The 10,531-nt window shown below is 38.9% G+C and overlaps 1 protein-coding gene across 1 annotated transcript in view; it reads left to right on the top strand.

Annotated features, from left to right (window-relative positions):
* The first annotated feature begins 4,191 nt into the window (after positions 1–4,191).
* The window catches only part of LOC149323184 (atrial natriuretic peptide receptor 1-like), a 58,548-nt gene continuing 52,208 nt past the window's right edge, over positions 4,192–10,531 (top strand). Inside the window, exons 1-2 of the mRNA XM_089537532.1 lie at positions 4,192–4,245; positions 5,863–5,959. Of these exons, the coding sequence (XP_089393658.1) occupies positions 4,192–4,245; positions 5,863–5,959 (151 nt within the window). The remainder of the gene's footprint in view (positions 4,246–5,862; positions 5,960–10,531) is intronic.

The raw sequence follows: 10,531 nt of genomic DNA, 5'->3' as shown, positions 1-10,531 counted from the left end.
TCAAATATGGTGTCTGTCTCCTGAGATATTTTGATAAATGAAAGGGAGAATGTCAGCTGACATCTTCTTGTGCTCATGCAGAGTAGATGATGGAAATGAATGTAGCGTGCAGTCCCAGGGAATCCTCTTAACCTTTCTTTGGCATCAACTGACCCTCCTCCCCAATCTTGTGCTAAGTAACCACTGTGTTATTTGACAAGTAATGAGAAGAAAATAGGGTTTCCCTCGCTGGCATAATAGTGAGAGTTTTTATGTGCCTGCTGCTTATCTGCTTTATGGTCAGAGAGAGCCAGCATGGAGTAGTGGTTTGAGAGTTGGATTATGAATGCATCCGCATTGCAGAAATATTGCAAATTGACACTGCTTTTACTGACATGACTCAGTGCTATGGAATCCTGGGATTTGTAGCTTGTTCTGGCACCAAAGTTCTCTGACAAAGAAGACTAAATATCTCACATGATTACAAATCCCAGAACTTCATAGCACTGAATCATGGTAGTTAAAGTCAGGTCAACTGCAAATTATTTCTGTAGTGCAGATGCCTACAACTCTGGAATCCAAGGTTCAGCACCCCACTTGGTCATAGTTACCCACTGGGTGACCTTGAGCTAGTCATGTACTCTCAGCCCCTGAAAAATTCTGATATGTTCACCTTAAGATTTACCATAAGTTGAAAATGACTTGAAGGGGACACAAACAGCAGCAAGAATGGATAAATTGGTCAGTATCTCATTTTCATATTTTACCTCATTTTCTCATGAGGTGGCTCAAGTGGTTAAGATGCTGACTGTTGATTGCAAGCTCAGCAGGTTGGCAGTTCAAGGCCCAGGTGCCGCATGATGGGATGAGCTCCTGTCACTAGTCCCAGCTTCTTCCAAGCTAGCAGTTTGAAAGCATGCAAATGCAAATAGATAAATAGGTACCACTCCAGTGGGAAGGTAAACAGTGTTCTGTTCAATCATGCTGGCTAATGGGAAATACCTTTATCTCATGTTCCAGCCTTATGTTCTTGCATCTGCTTGTGGCTTTTAAAGAAGTAATTTGTGTGGATTTTTATATGCATTTTCACCTGATGTAACACTTTGCATGCATTTTCACTTATTTGAAATTTTGTATTCACATTTGTATAATATACCTATTTGTCTATTTTACCTTTTAAAAGTATGAGTACAAAGGAAAAAAGAGATAAGAATAAAAACAAAAGAGAAGTGGAAGTATATTGAATATGAACGTGGACTAGGCATATAGAGCCCTGTCAATGGATTATATTTCCAAAAATACGGCTGCCATCTTGTTAGTCAGTTGTGATGTTGTAAGTTAGATTTACAACCCCGTAACTGTTTCCTATTCACATTTATGATCATAGTACCATTACAACAATTGTAAATACTCATGCAAACCCACCTTAAAAAACATCTGACCACACCAAAGGGTGGAGCTCTGCAGTGCTGACAAGCAGGATAATGTAGGATGACACATCCAGCTCCTTCCTACCCACAAATGATGGTGTGCTGAGGGGTTGTGACAAAACGCTGCAGGGCTCCCAACTTCTGCTTGTTGCACCACCACTTGCTGGCAGGAAGTGACTGGATACTTCATCTCTCAGTGCCTCACTTCTCAGCACCACAGAACTTTGTCCCTCAGTCTAGCTAGCTGGATTTTAATCTGGGTTAGAGGGGTTGGAACGAGAGACTAAGCATAGCCACTACATCATGGTTATGTGTCTGCTACAGGATCTTGGTCTAAATTTTCTTGAAGATGGTATCTATAAAATCCATGCTCATGTGAAGCTAAAGCATTAAGATCTTCTGACCACTGAATGGTGAATGTTTATCTTTCCAGCCTTGTACTATAAGGCTTGTACTATAAGGCTGAAATTCACAATGGCTAACTAAAGTTACACAAATGTGTAACCTAGAGATAATCATTCATGACAGGTTCATATTCATGATCCGTATGTATTCTCTAGTTTAGAGGATGTGTGTGTTTCTTCAAGTCTCCTGTTGATTGATGGTGAATTCATGAGTTTCATAGGGTTTCTCGGGCAAGGAATACTCAGTAGTGATATATGACAGTTCTCCAGTCTCCACTTACTGGTCAGCAGTAATTGTGATCAAGAGATGTCTGTTCTCCTGCCAGTTGGGAAGCAGCTAACTGATGTTTTCATCCTAAACACACACCATTGACCTCCAATCCAAGAGGGAACTGTGACTTCTAACAGGACACATAGGATCCAACCACAATGACCATGAGCTTTTCATGAGGACATCTTTTATAAGAACATGTGAGTCCACAAATGCCAAAGATTTTTCTAATTAACTAATGCAAACTTAATGCACTGTTATACATGTAATCAAGAAGATGTCACCACTGAACATGTCCACTTTGTATACCACAAGGAAGCATAATCTATTGTTACACTATCAACATTTAGTTGAAGTAGACAATGTCTTTCTTAAAGAGCATAATAGGGACCAGTTTTTCTGGGCCAGTTTTTTCTGGGTCAACTGTAGTTTTAAGTCTAAATAGATTCCAGTTTTCTGTTGGTTGATTTGCAGAGAACAATCTGACTCTTTATTCCACTCAGATTTAACATCATTAACATCAGATTTAGTGCTTTTCAAACATTTATAAACTAGACTTGTGGGATTTATTTTTTGTGTGGATATAATTAATGCTTCCAATATGGCAGGGGTAGCTGAGTGCTTAGAGCTGGTGGCCCATGTATTATTCAAATGTATACAACTTAGGGATGGATATAATATATGAAATATTTTTAAAAGGTTGAAAATGTGCTTTTTGTATGTTGGGAGACTCTGATAAGAATCCTGGACTGAAAAAAAAAAATTCTTCACAGTTCAAGACTTATTCTACACAAAATGTATATTTATTTACTTATTTATTTGTGCACAGAAAAGAAGATGTTCTGCAAAGGAAACATTTTACATGCAGAAAATAATAGTATGGTTCATGAATATGAAAATGCTGTTTCTTGTGGGGGGGAAATGATATTTTCTGTCCAAAAGGAACATACAGCCCTGAGCTGCAATAGTCTTTGAAAATGGCACAATTCTCACAGTGGGAAGAAAATTATTGAATTTACCTTTTACCTGCTATAGCTTCCTTTGAGAATGAAATTAGTGAAGAATTACATCCTTAAACATGTTTTGTCAGCTTTTTATTTTCACAGCTATATGCATTCGATGGGGATTTCCTTTGCAATATACATATTTTGGTGCATACATGTTCTAAGTGACAGCCCTGTTGTTCACAGTGGCTGTTGACCATAGGGATCATGAACACGAAGCAGTAAAAAAAAGCATAATTCTCAGTAACTCATTTGTAACTACTCAATAGGATTCTGGCCAAAGTCTTCTGTACATATTTGTTTATTCAGAAAACTGCAACACAAAATCCAGAAAAGGGGAAATACTGTAGGTAGGGTCACTTTGTACCTGATGCAGCATGATTTGGGAAGTGAAGATCTGGCAAGTTAATATTAGTAATGTGAACTTAATGAAATTATCCCTCATCCCTGGTTGGAAGTTATTCTGTTTTGTCCTAGTACACTAATGGTGGACATTTTGCAAACTGACACTACATAGGCTTGGACTGTGAAAAACAACAACTTACCCAGGCCCTGTAATAATTCACAGGGCTTAAAAATAACAGCTTCAGAACCTTGGGTGAATATGTGCGTGTTCGGAAAATGAACCTTGAGCTTCTTTTCTTTCTTTCTTTCTTTCTTTCTTTCTTTCTTTCTTCTTCAAACAAAAGATCTAGTTTTCTCAGCTACACCTAGCTTTGATTTCTCAAGAAAGAAATGCTAAACATTTTAGATAAATTGAGAAGCAAAGATCTGAGGACTGTGAGCAATAGGAGTGTGTGTGTTTGAAAGAGAGAGAGAGAGAGAGAGAGAGAGAGAGAGAGTACTCGTCACCTTGCTTTTAATATTATTTCATGAGATGAGCAGAAAGCAGCCATATGAATGGTCAGAAAGGGAGACCTTGAGGCGAGACTGTACTCATTCATCTTACAGGAGTTATATACTGGGCATTTCTGTAATGTTCCACTGCATGCATGGAAAGATAGCAAAAGAAGAGATATAAATGCAGTGATTGTAGGACATCTTAAAGAAGGAATACGCTTCATTCAGCAACAGACGTCTGCTTGATAACTTGTTCAAGGACTATGAGAGCTGCCACATCAGTCCATCATGAACTCCCAATATTCCTCAATTTACTGGTAGGTGATCTTCATTCTCAGTCTTTACAAACCAGTATAAGAGCATCTTGGGCTTATCAACAAGAAATCCTAAACGAATAAAAAACAAAATAAAAACTAATTATGGTTTGGGGGACATGCATCTATAATGAGTATCATATACAGTGGACCCTTGTTATACGCTGGGGTTTGGTTCCAATATCCCCCATGTATAACAAAATCCGTGTATGCTCAAGTCCCATTAAATATAATGAGATAGCAAAATGGTGTCCCTTATTAAAAAATGGAAAATCAAGGTCTGATATTTGAAATTTATACTTTTTTGGAATATTTTCAAACTGTGTATTCTTGAATCCGTGTATAAAAATCTGTGTATAAGAAGGGCCGACTGTAATAATGACAATGTTTTTTCAAAATTGTAAACTACTTTGCACATTCAAAGAATGCCAAATATTGAACATGATCAGGTCAGGTAAGATAATTTTAAGTCCCTCTAAATGGAATGAGGATTGTAAGTCTTTGTTTAAATCTCTCCCTCTGAATTCAGTGGAGTTTGCATGGCAGGGGGTTGGACAGGATGGCCCTTGTGGTCTCTTCCAACTCTATGATTCTATGATTCATGGTCATAGTTAGCTGCTTTGGGTTTATGTGCAGAAGCAGTACCAATAGTAGATACTGTGTCTGTTGCCTATTTGTTGCTGTTTTTCTGTTGCAGTGAAGATGTTATAAGCCCAATCTTGTTATTTTCCTCTGTCATTTTAGCTGCCATTCTCCTACCACATTAAACTGTAGAATTCTTATGTTCACTTTTAATTTGGGTACATTTATGTTGCATATAATGTTTATATCTTAAGAAGAGACCAGATCATGGGGTGCTTCTATTCGATATCATTTATCATGATTTGGAATTACCTTTCACAGAAAAATGAAACAGAATCAGAACAAAAAAAAATGAAGGTGGTAAAAAGCTCAGGTTAACTAAAGGCAAAATCATTTGAAAATCAGTACAAAGGGTTTTTTCCCCAATTGGGGCCAGCTTTGGGGGACTTCATGGGCTATGCTTAGGTGTCCCAAAGACAGCATCCAGACCATAGCCTGCATTTTGCCCACCTCTGCCCTAATGAATGGGGGGGGGGGCAATGCTAGTCCTCTACAACTGGAATTACCCATTGCTGTCTTAATAGGAGGCAGGGTGGAGTGGAGGTTGCTATAGAATTTGCCATATACTCAGAAAATAGTACCAGAGAAGACCATTTTGAATAGTAGCAGAAATATTTTGAAATACATCAGACAAAGCATGTCATGCAATATTTTATATGTTCTTCCCCTATGTTTCAACTTTCTGTTCACTCACAAAATTCATTTCCCATCTGTCACATGAATACTGCATTAGGATGGCTTTTGGTTGATGGCCATGTGACATATGGATATAGGTTGAGCTGAATCATCCCATCAAAAACTTCCCTCAGTAACAATAGCTTGCTTTGTGTGCCTTTATGCTATTTTGAAATCTGATGAGCATTCCAGCATGTTGAATTTGAGAAAGTGTAAAAAAATGCATTTTATGCATGCATATTGAGGGACATTGCACCAGTGTATCTATGACTGTGGAAGCCTTTCTGTGTGTTTTTGTGACAGGTTCTTTTGGCAGAGGGGTGGCATGATTTGGATAACACCGATTATGACTGTTGGCCCCTGGAGAAGCCAGACGAGTATAACATGCTGGATTGTGGAGGTGAGTGTCCTTCCATTGTTTGCCCAGGATGCAGCAGGCGCAGCATCTGGAAGTGCAATACAATGCAATGAAGTTTAAGTAATTACAGTGATTCCTAATGCATCTCCAATCTTATATCTGGCGGCAAAGGCATGAGTCAGCAACAACATCTATTTGTAGGCAAATTAAACAGAGAAAAATAACAAGCATGCACGCAAGGGCTTCAAAGAGGATGTTTGCCAGGAATTTGTCCTACGTAATATTAAAGGGAATGGGAACCATCTGCTTTTGTGAAATTTCTGTTCAGTTCTGTGGTGCTAGCAAAAGTGAAATGACTGACCATGTATCCAGTTATGTCATTGTACTACAGCAAGGCTTGTTCTGGTTATGCATTCTCAGTTAGCACAGAGACGGTGTCCAGTACAGCATTACTTGCCCATTTAGTTGTGAAAAACAGTTGCTCAAGAGCTTGAGTAACTGTTTGTTCAACCAATTGTGTAATCACTTTGCAAAATTGCTTGCATGAAGATGCAGCCCATCACAACTGCACTAGTGAGGATTTTCAGTCTCCTGCTCTTAACTTGTATTTTGACCTGGTTGCCTTGGAGCCATGGGTAAAAACCTGAATGGCTCCACTCCTTACACTAGTCAGGTTTACTACATGTATACCAGGGTAAGAAACTATGTAGGAGAACTGCTAGGTTGGCAGAAGCTGGAACTAGTGACAGGAGCTCACCCCATCATGCAATACTCGGGCCTTGAATTGCCAACCTGCCAATCTTGCATTCAACAGAGTCAGCGTCTTAACCCCTTGAGCCATCACATCCCTCACCTGTAGGATTGGGTGTGGGTATTTTTGCAAGTTTTTACAAATGAGGAGAGGGTTTTCTACACAGTTACGGAAGCAAAAAATGCCCCCAAACCATGCCTATTTTCTTTTTTAAAAAGGACTGAAAGATTGGAATCCCCTGGAGGACAGAGATAACAATACCTCTGCCTGCCCTGATGTATAGCTATCTTTCTACAAGAAAGAGTATGTGTAAATAACAGAAAATATTTATTTATGTACTACAGTATTTCCTTACCCAATAACCAGAGTTCTCTCAACAGTGATTAGTACATTCATATACACAAACACCAGCTGCTTGTGTACACATGTGCACGCACACACAACATAGTGACAGAAACTGAAAGACAGCAAATAATAAAACTAGCCACAAAATAAGAGTGCTGTAACATTAAAACCCTAATAACAGCTCTTGGCTAGTGAGAAGAGTAAAAGTCTTCATCAAATGGCATCCAAAAGATGATCAAATAGGCATCAGGCAAATTTCTGTAAGGAAGGCATTCCACAGACAAAGTGCTACCAGTGAAAAGCCCTTCTCTCTCTTGTATGGCTTCATTTGGTAGGGGCACCTGATATACTGACCTCAGGTATGTGTTCTTAGGTATGTGTCCATCTGGGAGGCTGGACTGACTTTGCATTTTCCTAGTGCGTGTACTTGGATGTTCAAGAATTAAGAACATGTGTCTGCCATTCTGGAAGCTTCTGCTCTTAGATTCTGTAAAGAGGATATGTATTTATGTATATGTGTGTACATACATAAAAGTTGTAGGCAAATTGAGATCCCCCGGCATTGGACTGCAAATTCCATCAGCCCCAGTCAACACAGGTGGGGAGATGTATTGGGATTTGGAGTCCAACAACATCTGGTATTCATACAGTTGGGAGCTGTTTAACAGAAAGCCTAGAAGGCCCAGAAAATGGAAAGTTGGAGCACTGAAACCCATTTTTTTTCCTAAATGTACAGGGGGGGGGGGAATCTTATGCATCCATTTCAGTGTCATTTCTAAAGTGATTAGAACTAGGCTGTTAAATTTGTCATTGTTGTCAAGTGTCACTGTTATAGTCACCCTTTCCAAGTTCCAAGGCTGTACCAGATTTGTGCTAATCCAGACACACGTATTGTCCTTTTTATGCTTTGATCTTTCCAACCGTTCAGTGATTGCAATGATTTAACACACATACACAGATACTGTTCAGCTTTTGAACAGCTCTGCCCCATGCCTTTACAACTGAATTACCGATTGCAAATAAAATATACAAAATTCATTTCTCTCATCACTCTGAAGCTGCATTTCATGCTTGAAAACATGTCTTCAAATACATCTTGTAAAACAAATTCAGAATATGTGGGGGGGGGGGGGGAGCAGAGACATAACTAATACAAAGCCATAAATTTTTTAGTTATGTTAAGAAAGAATAAAACATCTTGTAGTCTACTGATAAACAACTAAATTGATCTGAAACCTCAAAAAGGGAGCAAACATGAGCTAAATGTTAGCAGAAATTGCTTACTGTTCTCTTTTTGTTTCTAAAAAGGCATTTCCTGAGCATAGATTGGCCCAAAGAGTTTGTAAAATATGGTAGAGGTGCCCCTCACACCCCTTAGAGGGCATTTCAGAACAATTTTTTTCCAGAAAAATCTTGCATTTTTTTAACCTTGGGTGAGCTGGGGGCCACAAAAACAGTCCTGGGGTTCACACACGGTCCACAGGGTCTGGGCTTGTTGTCTCTCTTTGAAAAGCACCCCCTCTCATTGCTGCCCTTATTGCACTGCCTTCTAAGAACTGGAGTGTGGCTTTGGTGTGGCTTCTGGCCTCTTAGGATGCATGCATCATTTAAACAGTATACCTCCAAAGTGACCCGAAACAACTTTATTTTCGTTTGTCTGTATGGGCCCTAAGTCCTCTGCATATAGTTCTTACTGGACTAATTACTTCAGAGGGGGGAAAAAGGAGTTTGCAGATAAATGTATTATTATGACATACATATGAGATGCCCATTAAATCTGGACCGAAACTTCTAAAGATGGCAATCAAGTTTAGCAGCAGTTTCAGAAAGTTGGCTTGATCATGGTTCCCTCATTGAACACCTTTATTCTGGGTTGCTGCTCTATTAAAATTTAGTCAAATTAAAACCTGTTGTTCACTCAATTTTTATGGAGATTCTTTTTTTAAAAAAACATTTATTTTATTATTAAAAACATTAGCAATTAACAATCATATACATTCATACATACTCATCATACAATCTTATTTACAACAGTAATTAATTATACACACTAAATGAAGAGTCTTCCTACCTTCTTTGTTACTTTTCTTACTTTCATTCCATACATGGAATCCAACAATTTAAAACCTTCCCAAATTCATTCCTACATTCTTCCCTTCTCTCTCCTTCCTTCCGTCCGTCCGTCCGTCCGTCCGTCCGTCCGTCCGTCCGTCTGTCTGTCTAATTTTTGCTGGTTGTGAAGCAAGGTGTCCTGTTTTACAGAAGACAGTCCTCTATTTGAAGGTCTGTTATTGGAAACACTCTTTTCAAGTATCCCCTATATGAAGGGAAGCTCAGGCAAGTTCTGCTTTATAGAGAATTGTCAACATGTGCAACTTATCCTACTTAACTAGAATAGGTTTATTGAATCAATCATCAATTTTGGAAAGCAAACTGAAAATGGGAAGCAACATGTCCAAAGTCTTCGTTATGATGATTGTACTCCCGTTTAGTAATAGTTAAAACAATTTATAGTAATTAAAATTTGTATTTATAAATTAGCACATGTCAATTTTATGCAAATAAATAATAATAATAATAATAATACTTTTATTTATATCCCGCTTTTCCGTGACAAGACAATCAAAGCAGCTACAACATGTTAAAATCCACATTTACAAATTTATGTCCCAAATTCCCCCCCCCCCCAAAACAGGATTAAACAAATTACAATTAAAACATCTATTAAAAACACAATAAAATACAGCGCGGACAGAGCGATGGGCTGATACATGATGCGGGGGGCAGTCATTCTGTGGCCGGGCACTTTTATTCAAGAAAGGCTTGCCAGAAGAGATCTGTCTTGACAGCTTTTTTAAAGCTGTCTAAGCTGACAATTTGACGGATCTCATCTGGCAGACCGTTCCATAGTTTGGGAGCAATTGCAGAGAAGGCCCTCTGGGAGGTAGCAGTTAGTCTGGTTTTTAAAGGCTGCAATAGATTCCTCCCAGAGGACCAGAGGGTGCAGGCGAAGCAGGCGATCCCTCAAATAGGTTGGACCCAAGTCATGGAGGGCTTTAAAGATTATAACCAACACCTTGTACTGTGCCCAGAAACTAATAGGCAGCCAATGAAGAGATGTTAAGATGGGTGTTATTTGGTCACTCCTAGTTTTTCGGGCGACCAGCCTGGCTGCCATACCAACCTGGCTGCCATATCTCTGTCTTTCTTTTTTTTCTCTCTTTGGCAATTTGTAAGAAGGTACCGTCCCTGGAAAATTGTACTGTTTTCTGGAGCCAGTCCTGTTATGTGCAATTCAGTCTTGAAAAGGTAGTCGTGTATTGTTTTTCCAAGTCAAACCATAAAAAAGAGGAAGGAAAGAGGAGGGGAAAAAGAAAAAAACTTGGCAATACATTTAAGACTAACTGGTTTTTATTTTCTAATGAGCTTTCCTGGATATAAACCCACTTCTTCAGATGCAGTCTAACCAGTCTGAATTTCATGTGTGAAATATGGGCAGCAGAATATGAATTTTGAAA

Source organism: Sceloporus occidentalis, unplaced genomic scaffold (genome assembly GCF_023333645.1).
Source record: "Sceloporus occidentalis isolate IW3139 unplaced genomic scaffold, rSceOcc1.0.p SCAF_1, whole genome shotgun sequence".
Classification (NCBI taxonomy): domain Eukaryota; kingdom Metazoa; phylum Chordata; class Lepidosauria; order Squamata; family Phrynosomatidae; genus Sceloporus; species Sceloporus occidentalis.
The sequence above is the reverse complement of the archived record's forward strand: the minus strand, read 5'-3'. Positions and strand labels throughout refer to the sequence as shown.